Source organism: Trematomus bernacchii, unplaced genomic scaffold, assembly GCF_902827165.1.
Source record: "Trematomus bernacchii unplaced genomic scaffold, fTreBer1.1, whole genome shotgun sequence".
NCBI classification, from domain to species: Eukaryota; Metazoa; Chordata; class Actinopteri; order Perciformes; family Nototheniidae; genus Trematomus; species Trematomus bernacchii.
In genome coordinates, this window is record NW_022987601.1 from 371925 (window position 1) to 385334 (window position 13410).

The 13410-nt window shown below is 43.9% G+C and overlaps 1 protein-coding gene across 1 annotated transcript in view; it reads left to right on the plus strand.

Moving 5' to 3' along the window:
- LOC117482562 (matrin-3-like) overlaps positions 1–13410 on the plus strand; it is a 30742-nt gene that overhangs the window by 7461 nt on the left and 9871 nt on the right. Inside the window, exons 8-19 of the mRNA XM_034130697.1 lie at positions 927–1052; positions 4850–5230; positions 5484–5608; positions 5778–6207; positions 6931–7098; positions 9045–9144; positions 9384–9400; positions 9494–9616; positions 9719–9847; positions 9962–10090; positions 10601–10731; positions 12856–13147. Coding sequence (XP_033986588.1) covers positions 927–1052; positions 4850–5230; positions 5484–5608; positions 5778–6207; positions 6931–7098; positions 9045–9144; positions 9384–9400; positions 9494–9616; positions 9719–9847; positions 9962–10090; positions 10601–10731; positions 12856–13147 — 2151 coding nt within the window. The remainder of the gene's footprint in view (positions 1–926; positions 1053–4849; positions 5231–5483; positions 5609–5777; positions 6208–6930; positions 7099–9044; positions 9145–9383; positions 9401–9493; positions 9617–9718; positions 9848–9961; positions 10091–10600; positions 10732–12855; positions 13148–13410) is intronic.

Genomic DNA, 13410 nt, shown 5'->3' on the forward strand with positions numbered 1-13410 from the left:
TACATTTGACTCGAGTGTTTCGTCAACTTAATGTGTTGCTTAAAATAATACTTCTGCATACAGTATGTGACACTGTGAGTGTTGCACGGCCAGATACGGCTCAGCTGACTCAGATAAGGAAATATATGATACATTATGATGTGATATGATATGAATGATAATGGGACACATCGACGTCTGCACTCACAGTGCCGCGGACTGTACTTAATGTTACTCTGATCCGGTTACTTATGTCGTGGCAGATATTTAAGTAAGCTTTCTTAACGCTAATGTTATAATAGTCAGATTGCTCTGAAGATGGGAGGGGATATTCTATTAATTTTCACGTTCACACAGTCAGTTGATTTTTGCCGGCCGTCTTTCCTGCAACGGCAGTTTTTCTGTATTTCCTCTATCCTGTAATATGACTTGATAGCTTTAAACTCCGCACACGGAGCTCTGATTGGTCAGCAGGCGGTGCTTTCACTGAGTTGATCTCTTAGCCTGCAACCTAACCTCCTCCCGAGGAGGTTAGCCGCTCAGCATAAGTTACCATGGAAATCTAGCCCGCTAAAAAGAGAACCAGCGTCGTAGGACCGGAAAGCCCGAGTTTTCCCTGAAGTCAGCTGGCTAAGCGAAAATCCGGCTTCGTAGTACAGGCCTCAGGTGAACATCAGGTATAATCCTTCCTGTCCTCCTTGGACACCAAAAGAACCGTAGGCAAGATGTTCTGAAAACAGCACAGAGAATTACGATAATACTTGAATGGTCCGATCAAGTCTGAAAGGATCAGTGAGCCTTCAGCGTGCATCTGATCTGGATTAAGCTCTGTGTTTACTGAGAGGATTGACTGGAGCACAAAGGATGCTTCAGTCGGACTGTACACCTTTACTTGCACCAGAGAGCACGCACCATCTGGAGGTCTGTTCTCACGTTGTCTCCTGCAGGCCTTCCTGGAGCTGCACAGCCACGAGGAGGCTCTGGACATGGTGAACTACTACCAGCAGCACCAGGCCAATCTCTACGGGAAGCCCATCACCTTCTACCTGTCCCGCAGACTGCAGGTCATCGAGGTACCTGCACACACTTTCAACGCTGCTGCTGTAGTCGGGTATATTGCATGAAATATAGAGTTGTACCATGTAGTAGGGGTAAAGGACTCAGAACGGGAAGTGTGGGAACTAGGTTAGAAACTAGGCCTCACAAACTGCAATTAAAAGAGTCAAGGTAAAACGAAAAGGCAACCTTCAGTAAGTTCAGGTAAACTATTCTTTAAATTGTGGGATCCAGTTATGGTCAATGTAGTGCAGGGAGTTGGAGCCTATTGACATTCTAAAGTCATATTGTGACAAAAAAAATGAAATTGAGAGAAAAAAGTGAAAAAGAGTAACAACAAAGAATATGGGAGGTGGTTTGTCGTCCTTCACCGAGGTCAACCAATAAAGAACAAGAACAACAAGAGCAACCTCTGTTTTTAAATCCTCCAGTGATGTATTTGCTAGGGATGGGAACGATTAATCGAATGTTAGAATATTCGAAATTATTCAGATATGAGAATATGAGTTATGAATATTTTTATTGTAATATTTTTGTTTTTTTTGGGAGTGGTGCCCGAGTTGATTACATATGATCAAATGGAATAATTCAATGTATACGACAGTGCCATAGCTAAGTGTGTTAGGTCTAAAGGTGTGTTTTGCTCCGCTCACCGGTCCCTCACAGCGGGCAGAGCTGCAGGTGCTGATCTCTCTCTCTCGTCCGGTACTTCACTCGCGTTTATGTCCAAATCCATCAGATCTAGTTAGTTTAGCTAATGGTATGGCTGCTGCCCCTCGCTACACGCAGATCACGCAGACTCAAACCTCATCTTATGCCCACATTCCAGCTGAGAGGGTCTTCTCTACAGCTGGCCTGATTGTGAATTGCCTCCGCACCCGCCTCTCCCCTGAGTAGACATGCTCATACTCTTAAACAAGAATGAGTATTGAATAGCTGCATTCTGTGCATAGACCCTGTTACAGGTTGTTGTGATAGGGTTACGTTACCCTAACCCGTTCTGTTGTTCGTGTATGATCCCTCTTTCATTTAAAAACCAAGTTATGTTTTAAGCATGAAAGCTGTCGGCCTATAGCTGTCAACTGTTCAAACTGTGATCACCAGTTCAATACATTTGACAAATTCGACTTGGTTTCTATACTTATTAGAACATGTGTTTATTTATTTTTCTAAATTATTATTTTTTATTTTTATGTAAAAAATGTTCACACTTTCTTTCTTTTTTTATAGGATATGTACATTTCGGTTAATCGGTTAACCGTTTTTTGGGGGTCGAATATTCGAATATACATTTGCTTTCAAATTCTCATCCCTAGTATTTACTGACGTATTTTATGTCACAACAACGTTAAAATCTCTTCAGCTCGTGTTAACCACAGACCTCAGGATAACAACCAAAAACACACTCAGGAAACCATTGACCTCCAGACCAGGGGACAGGAAGCTAGGAAACTCATTCCTGCAGAAACCTCTTTGTATCTTCTGCTGAATTTCTGGTTTTGAGACATATTTGTTTTCTCCTGAAACACAAAATACATGATGTGTCTCCCAATAGCAGCGCCACGCCAGCACACAGCTGGACCACATCAACTAATCAGCTGCTCAACGACACCATGTGCTCTGAGGCACTACACAAACTTTTAACCAAACTTTCTACAAAATAACCCGTAGGACGAGTCTCCATGTTATGACCTGGCTCAAAAGGCCACAACAAAGGGGAGACACACCATATCAACGCTTAATAACATATGTTTATTTAAAGTGGACCTATCATGGTATATTTAAATGATATATTGTAGGGCCATACCTATATAAGGTATATTTATACGTTTCTGTTTTCAAAATACCAAACAGATCATGCATTTTAGCCATGCCTCATTTCGCTCAATTTGCACTTTGTTTAGCTCTGCTCTGCAAGGGCTGATTCTGTGAGAACAGCACCACCTACAGGCCTGGCATATGTACTACAGCGTCTCCAGCGCTTTTGAACGGCAATGGCCGTGGCTGTCTCCTCCTGATTGGTGGAGTTGGCCCAATAGCCGTAGCGCCACCGTCCTGACGTCAGGACAGTGTTCAAATCTGGATCAGTTTTTATCAGATCCGTTGCAGCCCCTTTTTTAGAGATTTGGGTATGGAGGAAAATAGAGAGGGTTGTGTTTTCTGACACTTGGTGAGTTCCCTGGAACACCGGGGACACATATTCATGTAGAAAAGACGTACAAAAGTGCATTTTGCATGATAGGTCCCCTTTAAGCAAGTAATTCAAATTAACCAAATTTAATGAAGTGCAAAATAAGTAAAGCATGAGGTGTGGACGTCAGTGGTATCAGTAGTGTAAATGCAGGGTGAGGGTTGCATGGACATGTATGTGTGAGGGTGTTGAGGTGCACAAAGTAAAGCAACTGAAATAACAAACAGCATACTCAACAAAACCGGGTGCCTGTATGAGAAAGCAGAGAGGCTTTAAGTAGCTGAAGGGCACCAGACCCAGGTGCCCTGAGTCACTGCAATCAAGGCTGGACACAGCACAGCCACACCCTCTCCAGATGAACCCACAGAGGCATCACATCAGTGACAGAAGGGGAAGTATAAAACCTAACAAACCATAAAACCTAACATCCATATGATAATTGTCAAGGCAACACCCTTCTGTCTGAGAACATTTAGTAGTTAGGGTTTGATTTAAACTTTGAGAAGATCAACCCAAGATAAACCTATATATATTGACTTATGATCAGTGTTGGGCAAGTTACTTTAAAAAAGTAACTAGTAATAGTTAAAGTTACTGCTCTCAAAAAAGTAACTAGTTACTTTATTAGTTACTAAATTATAAAAGTAACTAGTAACAAGTTACTTTACTTAAAAAAAATAATAACAATAAAAATACAAGTTTTTGTGTTGTTGGAAAAGGTCTTTCTGCACTGTGGTCCTGCTTTCACTGCTTTCACTGGTATTTTGCTGACTAGTTCTCTGAAGGCAACAGACTCGACCGTTGCGATGGGCAGTATGTCCTCAACAACATACCTGGCAATCAATCTGTTTCGTTGACTCTGAGTGACATGTGGCGATTTAAAAAAAATCTTTTTTTGGCTGTTTAGATGGTGTTGCTCCATCTGGGTCACTGCCGGTGGTTCAGACGGTGGGGTCTTTGGCGACTAGTTTTATAGCCCCATGTACATTAGTTAGGTGCTTCAGGAGATTGGCATTGCTGTTATTCGATGTGGACAATGCTTTCTGTCCTGCACACAGTTTACATTTGACCGTAATATTTTTTGCGTCCTTTATCCACAAATTGAAAATAGTGGTTATATCTCCAAGTTGTAAATGCGCTGCTGCTCTCGCTGATATCTGCCATTGTGTGTGTGTGTGTGTGTGTGTGTGTGTGTGTGCTGGTGGTGGGCGTTGCTGTGTATGTGTGTGTGTTAGCAAGTGTTTGTGTGTCTGTGTATTTTCCCCATAAGGCAAGACCTGCCCAACTCTGTCTCTGATTGGCTTACCCTGAAATGTTACCCCGCGTTAACCAATCATCACTCCTCTCTGGTCACTTTCACTTTTCCATGGTACTGTGAGAGGACATCACTGTATTCGTCTGTAAGTTACATCCGCACGGAGATTCGGTTCAGTTGGACCACATAATGTAACGCAGTAACGCACCCATTTAAATCACAGTAACGGCGTTACTGAATGGGAATAGGTAACTAGTAACGTTATTAGTTACCGCAAAAGGTAGTTGCGTTACAGTAACGCATTAGTTTGTAACGCGTTAGTCCCAACACTGCTTATGATACATTTCCATGATATGTTTGACCCTCAGAAAAACAACCGAGGTTCAGACCGGTCGGTGGATCTTTCGATGGATCGTCCGATGGATCGTTCGATGGATCGTCCGATGGATCGTCCGATGGATCGTCCGATGGATCGTCAGATGGATCGTCCGATGGATCGTCCGATGGATCGTCAGATGGATCGTCCGATGGATCGTCAGATGGATCGTCCGATGGATCGTCAGATGGATCGTCCGATGGATCGTCAGATGGATCCTCCAATGGACCGGCCTGTGAGGCAGGTCAAAGGTCAAGAAAGTCAGGTGGTCTTCTTCAACAACATGCCCAGAGAGGAGGAGGATAAGAAGGAGCTGCTGACCATCGCGGCTCGATTCGGAGAGGTGGAGAAACACCTGTTCCTCACAGACCAGGTAATGATATGAGCATTACTTTAGCATACCATTAAACAAGTGAACTTAGCAAAGTTATAATACAGGATATAAACAAATTAAGTTATCGCGATAGTATCTTGGAGAGCCTGGTGATTCCCCCCCCCCCCCAGAGCTACAGTGTAGATATGTACAAATGAAAATCTTCGGTCCCAGGCTCCTCCAACAGAGCAACACAATAAAACAGATCAAATAGTGCAAGGAGAGTCTATGTACAATGTTTCTGTGTTTGCAGGCGTTTGTGCAGCTGGGGACTCCGGAGGACGCGGAGATGCTGGTGAAATATTACAACGTTCACTCTCTCACCATCAAGGGCCGACCCATCCGCCTCAACATCTGCACCAAGTACAAGACCCTCAAGTGAGTCACACCCCCGGGGAATGCACTGTAAACTAGTTGTGTGTTTTCCCCCGTTGTCTTTATTCAATCACAACACAGAACAAAGACAACAGACTGTGTACATTATTTTATTTGTATTTATTTATTTTAATGTATGAATATCTCATCTGAGGCACATTTCTGTTTCCAGTGTGAACAAGAAACTTGGAGGCGCTCGAGGCCCAAGGACCGGAGGACCAAACGCCTCCAGAACCTCCTCAAACGCCTCCAGAACCTCCTCAAACCCCTCAAGAACCTCCTCAAACCCCTCCAGAACCTCCTCAAACCCCCCCAAAACCTCCTCAAATCCCCCCAGAACCGCCTCCTCTTCCTCCAGGTCCAGATCCAGGAGTCGGGAGGAGAGGAGGAGGGAGGAGGAACCGAAGGCTGAGGAGGCTGAGGAGGCTGAGGAGGAGCAGCCGGCGGCAGGAGAAGAAGAGGAGGAGGTTTCAGGAGTCATGGAGGGGGAGGAGGAAGAGGAGAAGGAGAATGAGGATGTGGAGGAGGAGGAGAAGGAGGAGGAGGAGGAGGAAACGGTGATGGAAACTATGGAGGAGGAACAGGAGGTCAAACAGGAGGAGGTGAGGAAACATGAAGGAGTAGTAACTTATTTTAACATTTACTTTACATTTCTATAAACGTACAATTCATAAAATACATTTTAAGTAAAGATAAATAATACAAAAGCATCTGTTATCAATGTTTCTTAAAGGTCCCATGTCACGGCCATTTCTACTGATCATAGTTCCATTGTTGAGGTCTACTAGAATAGATTGACATTGTTCAATGTTCCAAACTCACATTGGTTTCTCATACAGCATCTCTGTATAGTATGTGTATTCACTCTCTGTCCTACACGGCAGAACCCAGCCCGAACACACACACACACGCAGCCTGGCTGGGAGTCGGTGTGTGTGCTCACACCGACTCGCAGCCTCGCCGCGTCCCGCCGTCTCAGGGAGGAGAAATCGACGGAGCAGCAGCTGAGAAAAGATTGTGTGTGTGAGGAAGTCCATTTGGACCAATGGGTCCATTTGGGTATGGGCACGTCACTGTACCCAGGAAGAAAAAGAGAAATGTCCAACGAGGCGTTCTGGGGCAGCATAGACAGGTCTTTTCTGTGTTAGAGTTTTACTCGCTACAGGGTGTACTTTGAGGGTTTGTGACTCTGCAGACCGTTTACATGCAGAAGCTACAGAACACAAGGGGACGGGTAATAACCGGAAAAGCATGACATGGGACCTTTAATATTAGTTATTTGTACATCATGTTTTAGTTGGTGACGTTTGAATGTCTTTATGCAGGTTCCTGATGATGTCACTGATGACACACCTGTTGAAGTGGGCGGGGCTCCAGGGGAGATCACGCAGGGGGCGGAGTCAGAGGCCGCGCCAGAACCCGAAGTCTCTGCAGAAGAAGAACCGAACGCAGAACCAGAGGAGAACCAGGAGGGAGAACCGCCTGCTGACAGCGTACGCTTTATAACGTTTATTAATATTATCCATCTTCTCCTGTTTATCCGTGGTCGGGTCGCGGAGGTATCAGTTCCAGCAGAGAGCCCCAAACTTCCCTTTCCCTTAGAGATATAATCCCTCCACCTGGTCCTGGGTAGAGATATGATCCCTCCACCTGGTCCTAGGTAGAGATATGATCCCTCCACCTGGTCCTGGGTAGAGATATGATCCCTCCACCTGGTCCTAGGTAGAGATATGATCCCTCCACCTGGTCCTGGGTAGAGATATAATCCCTCCACCTGGTCCTGGGTAGAGATATAATCCCTCCACCTGGTCCTGGGTAGAGATATAATCCCTCCACCTGGTCCTGGGTAGAGATATAATCCCTCCACCTGGTCCTGGGTAGAGATATAATCCCTCCACCTGGTCCTGGGTAGAGATATAATCCCTCCACCTGGTCCTGGGTAGAGATATGATCCCTCCACCTGGTCCTATGTCTACCCCTTGGTCTCCTCCCTGGACGTGCCTGGAACACCTCCCTAGGGAGGCGCCCAGGTGGCATCCTTACCAGGTGACATCCTTACTAAGCGGCATCCTTAACAGGTGACCGAACCACCTCAACCGGCTCCTTTCTACGCGAAGGAGCAGTGGCTCTACTCCGAGTCCCTCCCGGATGGCTGAACTTCTCACCTTATCCCTAAAAATAAGAATTTGTTCTTAATTGATTTTCCTGGCTAAATAAAGGTTTACTACTACTACTACTACTACTACTACTACTACTACTACTACTACTACTACTACTACTACTACTACTACTACTACTACTACTACTACTACTACTACTAAGGGAGACGCCAGCCGCCCTGCGGAGAAAACCCATCTCGGCCGCTTGTATCTGCAATCTCGTTCTTTCGGTCATGACCCATCCTTCATGACCATAGGTGAGGGTAGGAACAAAAATGGCCTGGTAGACAGAGAGCTTTGCCTTCTGGCTCAGCTCTCTTTTCGTCACAACGGTGCGGTAAAGCGACTGCAGTACCGCTCCGATTCTCCGGCCCATCTCACGCTCCATTGTTCCCTCACTCGAGAACAAGACCCCAAGATACTTGAACTCCTTCACTTGGGGTAAGGACTCATTCCCTACTTGTAGTGGACAGTCCATCGGTTTCTTGCCGAGAACCATGGCCTCAGATTTGGAGGTGCTGATCCTCATCCCAGCCGCTTCACACTCGGCTGCGAGCCGATCCAGTGAGTGCTGAAGGTCGCAGACCGATGAAGCCATTAGAACCACATCATCTGCAAAAAGCAGTGGTGCAATCCTTAGTCCACCGAACTGCAGACCCCCTCCCCCACGACTACGCCTCGAAAATCCTATCCATCAATATCACGAACAGGATTGGTGACAAAGCGCAGCCCTGGCGGAGGCCAACCCTCACCGGAAATGGATCCGACTTACTGCCGAGGACCCGGACACAGCTCTCGCTTTGGGAGTACAGAGATTGGATGGCCCTGAGTAGAGACCCCCTCATGCCATACTCCCGTAGCCCCTCCCACAGTATCTCCCTAGGAACCCGGTCATACACCTTCTCCAAGTCTACAAACACATGTAGACCAGATAAGGCCACTCCCAGGCCCCCTCCAGGATCCTTGCGAGAGTAAATAAGATTTTCAACTGCATAATTACTCTGTAGCTATGTCAGATTGACAATAAAGAACCTTGAACCTTGAAAAAGCTGATCCGTTGTTCCACGACCAGAAAGGAATCCACATTGTTCCTCTTCAATCTGAGGTTCGACTATCGGCCGGACCCTCCTTTCCAGTTCCTTAGAGTCAACTTTCCCAGTTATTTACCTGCAGACAGCGTACGCTCTATAACGCTTATTAATATTAATTACAGTTTATCTACCTGCAATCTAACTTTCCTTAAAGTTGAATAATGAACTGATTTGATGATTGTGTTGCAGTTTGAGGAGGACTTCCTGGAGAACATGGATGACTTTGTGACGTTGGACGAGCTGCAGGAGGACGAGGAGGAAGATGAGGAAGAGGAGGAGGACACCACCGGTACTAACTGCACAATAACATCATTTATTGTTATTATTTTATATATTTTTACAGTAGTCAACTTGTTGAATATTATCTCTGACATTTGTCACAAATGTTACTGAAAATGTTACAGATATTTTACCTTTTATTTTCCAGATTTGTTTTGGATATCTTAATAACATATTTCAGATATTTATACTTGTCTCTTTCGTTGAAACTAACGTTGTTCCTCCTCCCTGTTCGTCTCCTCTCTGCAGACAACTCCAGGAAAGGGGTGAGCAACGTTTGATAGAGAGTTTATTATTACCACTTAGATGTTTTTATATTTGCTAAATATCTTCCTCCTCCTCCTCCTCTTCCTCTTCAGGGCATGAGGGTGGTGAACATCGTGGGCTTCAGGCGAGGTTATAAGTTCATGAACGACCTTCTGGCCCTGGCCAAGCCGTTTGGGAAGGTGGTGAAACATCTGGTGCTGGACCTCAGACCTGAGGTACGCTGCAGGAACATCTGATTTACAATAATTTAAATTGTACTTTAAGAGAGTCAGGTGTTTCAATTAGTCCTCCTCCTCCTCCTCCTCCTCCTCCTCCAGGCGTATCTTCAGTTTACCACAGAAGAAGAAGCTCGAGCTATGGCTACCTTCTACAGCTGTAATGTGACGGCTTCTATCTGCGGTCGACCAGTGAGAATCAGCCATTCAACGAGCTATCCTACCATCCAGGTGAGAAACATCATCACCTTCATCATCACCTTCATCATCACCTGGAACACCTGAGGAGAACTACACTCTTCTTCTTCATGTGTTCCTGACTCTTCTTCTTCATGTGTTCCTCAGTGTGGATCCAGTAAAGTTGTTTACCTCGGTCAGATCCCGAAGTGTAAATACTCCGACGGTGACGTCCTGAAACTGGCCGAACCGTACGGAAGAGTCCGGAAGTATTTCCTCAACCGGCTGAAGAGAGAGGTACAGAACCACAGGAACCAGAACCACAAGAACCAGAACTAGAAAACCAGAACCAGAACCATCTTTACTCTGTCATCAGATTTGAATTCAGAAATGTTGTCAAAACGTACTTTAGCTTAACTCAAATTAAATGAAGAGTCCGGAAGTATTTCCTCAACTGGCTGAAGAGAGAGGTACAGAACCAGAACCACTAGAACAAGAGCCAGAACTACAACCAGAACAACCAGAACCACTAGAACAAGAGCCAGAACTAGAACCAGAACAACTAGAACCACTAGAACAAAAGCCAGAACAAGAGCCAGAACAACCAGAACCAGAACCACTAGAACAAGAGCCAGACCTACTGACATCTGCTTTGTGAACAAAATCTCTATAAAATTATATGACCTCTTAAAGGCGTGCAAAAAAAAATCTGAAAACTTCTAACAATTATACATAAAGAAATACAGAAGATATGGAGTTTTTTGTGAAGGAGTAACAGGAATACATTTATCCATGGTGTGTCTGCAGTGCTTCGTGGAGATGGATAAGGCGGAGGAAGCGGAGAGAATGGCTGAAGATTGCAAAGAGAATCCTCCGAAGTTCAACGGGAAGCGACTCACGGTTTATGTCAGCAGGAAGTACCGGCAGCTCAAACACGGGTACGTTAACTGTTAGAAAACTCTCACTGGTCCCCGGCTTGATCTTCAATCTCAGGATCCATGTATTTGTGATCCTCTCCAGAATGGAAGTAGTCATCACATACAGAGCATCAACTAGTTCCTGAACAGTGTCCTTCACATGCTGATATCCAAGAGAGGGAGTTACACAGTCACAAGATGGAGGAATACCGGTTGTCATGTACAAAACACTGAGCTTGTTCTCAAAATGTTGGTTTTTTTCTGAAAATATCAAAATTCCGACTTTTTCTGAAAATATCAAAATTCTGACTTTTTATCAAAATTCTGACTTTTTATCAAAATTCTGACTTTTTCTCAAAATATCAAAATTCTGACTTTTTCTCAAAATTCTGACTTTTTATCAAAATTCTGACTTTTTATCAAAATTCAGATTTTTTATCAAAATTCTGACTTCTATCAAAATGTTGGCTTTTTACTGAAAATCTCAAAAAATCGAACTTTTTCTCAGAATTCTGACTTTTTCACAAAATTCTGACTTTTTCTCAAAATCTTCAAAATGTTAATAATCACTCGTCCCCGGCTTGAGCTTCAACATCAGGATCCATGTATTTGTGATCCTCTCCAGAATGGAAGTAGTCATCACATACAGAGCATCAACTAGTTCCTGAGCAGTGTCCTTCACATGCTGATATCCAAGAGAGGGAGTTACACAGTCACCAGATGGAGGAATAGAAAGCAGTATTCAATGTTTACTTCAGATTAGCTCCACGTCAGAAATGAGCATGCTTGTCATATGTCTATAGAGTGGCGAAGTCACGCCCATCTACTTCCGCCCCATGGGACCTTATGTCGGAAAAATAATGTATTGAAGTCAATGGAGAGAGAAAACTTATCTTTCGATCCCGTTTGAATTGTGCCATGAATTACACGTATGATGTTTGTCAATCTTAAAAAATCATTTCCATGTCAAAAAAGTCACAGTTTGTCGTAAAACTGTTGAAATATAAGACTATGAAAAATACGCAACTAGAAAGACTACAAATCCCAGAGTGATGTCACAATTGTTTTCCTCCACTAAGAGATAGCTAAGATCAGCGCCATATATATAGAATCTATCTATATGGCGCTGGCTAAGATAAGATAACTTTAACAAGATGCCTGTGTGCTTAGTACCAGGTTGTTATCATACCAGCAATGGGTCTTGCTCGTTCTTTCGCTTCCCGTCTGATGAAAGGACCAGGAGTGTCTGGATCAAGCTAGCTAGTAGCTAGCACGTTAGTTAGCATTACAGCCTTGTCATTTTTATTAGCCTTAACATGAAGTAACATTAAGTAACCCAAAATGTTAAACAATAAGAGTAGTAGTCATATTTCGTGAACCCTTTGAAGAGTACTGTCACACCGGTGTGATCATTCATGGATCATTCTATAATACACAATTTAAGCTCGGGGGAGAAATGCTAACGCTAACGCTAGCGATCTTCTCTACTTCATGCTATCTGCACAAATGGTTGACATTGAACATTAAAAAGACCAGGCAGTTCAGAGAGAATCAAAGGAAGGCAGGCAGGCAGCTTTGCATGACTTTCTTCAGGACGTGTTTCATTGTGGTGATAGTGAGGATAGTCAATCGTTTTCTTGACAAGACAGTAATGACGGCCATCTTGGTGACGTGTGTTGCTGACCAGAGATGTAGTTCATTGAGCGTTTCACACAAACAAATGTGTTTGACTTGCAAAATTATCTTTTAAATTGACAAACATCATATGTGTAATTCGTGGCACAATTCAAACGGGATCGAAAGATAATCTTTCTCTCTCCATTGACTTCAATACATAATTTTTCCGAAATAAGGTCCCATGGAGGTCCACCGGAAGGGGAGGGACTTCGCCACTCTATCTCCATAGAGGCTGAATCATCATGTTAATCACATAGCTATCATATGCCTCAAACAGTCCTGATGCTCTTCTAGGTAATCATACATCCTGTCATGTACACAGCTACAGTTGGGATACCTTTGTTATCATGTTGCTCTCATGTTGGAAGAGGACATTCAGGATTCCCCGAACACTAACGCCTCGACAGATTCATTATTCACAAGAAGAAAGCACATCTCTAACCCTCCTTCTGCTTCTCCTCTGTTCAGACATCAGTGTCCGAGCAGAAGCAAGAGGGAGAGCAGCGGCTCGTCTCCACAGCCCTCCAGAAGTCCTGAGGAGCCTGCAGCCAAGAAATCTAAAGAGGAGGAAGAGGAGGAGGAGAAACTAGAGCAAGAGGAGGAGAAACAGGAGGAACTGATGGAGGAGGAAGAGGAGAAGAAAGAGGAAGAGGAGAAGGAGGAGGAAGAGGAGAAGAGCTGTGAAGACGAGACCAAAGCAGAAACCCCGGCAGAAAAAACTCCTGACGTTTCTGAACCGGAACAGAAGAGCTGCCAGGAGGTTGTTATTGTTATTATTATTATTATTGTTATTATTATTATACATTTTTTTGATTCACTTTTTATTTAAGTATTTCATTTCATGATTTTTAAATATATTTGTTTACATTCACTTAGTTAGTTATCATTTTTTAAATAAATATATATTGAATGTTTTTAATAAAGTGACAATCTGACATTTTTATTTTATGATTTATTTACCTTTTTTTCAATCTGGTTTGTCTTGTATTAAATGTTGTTAGTCCCCAGATGATGAGCCCTGAG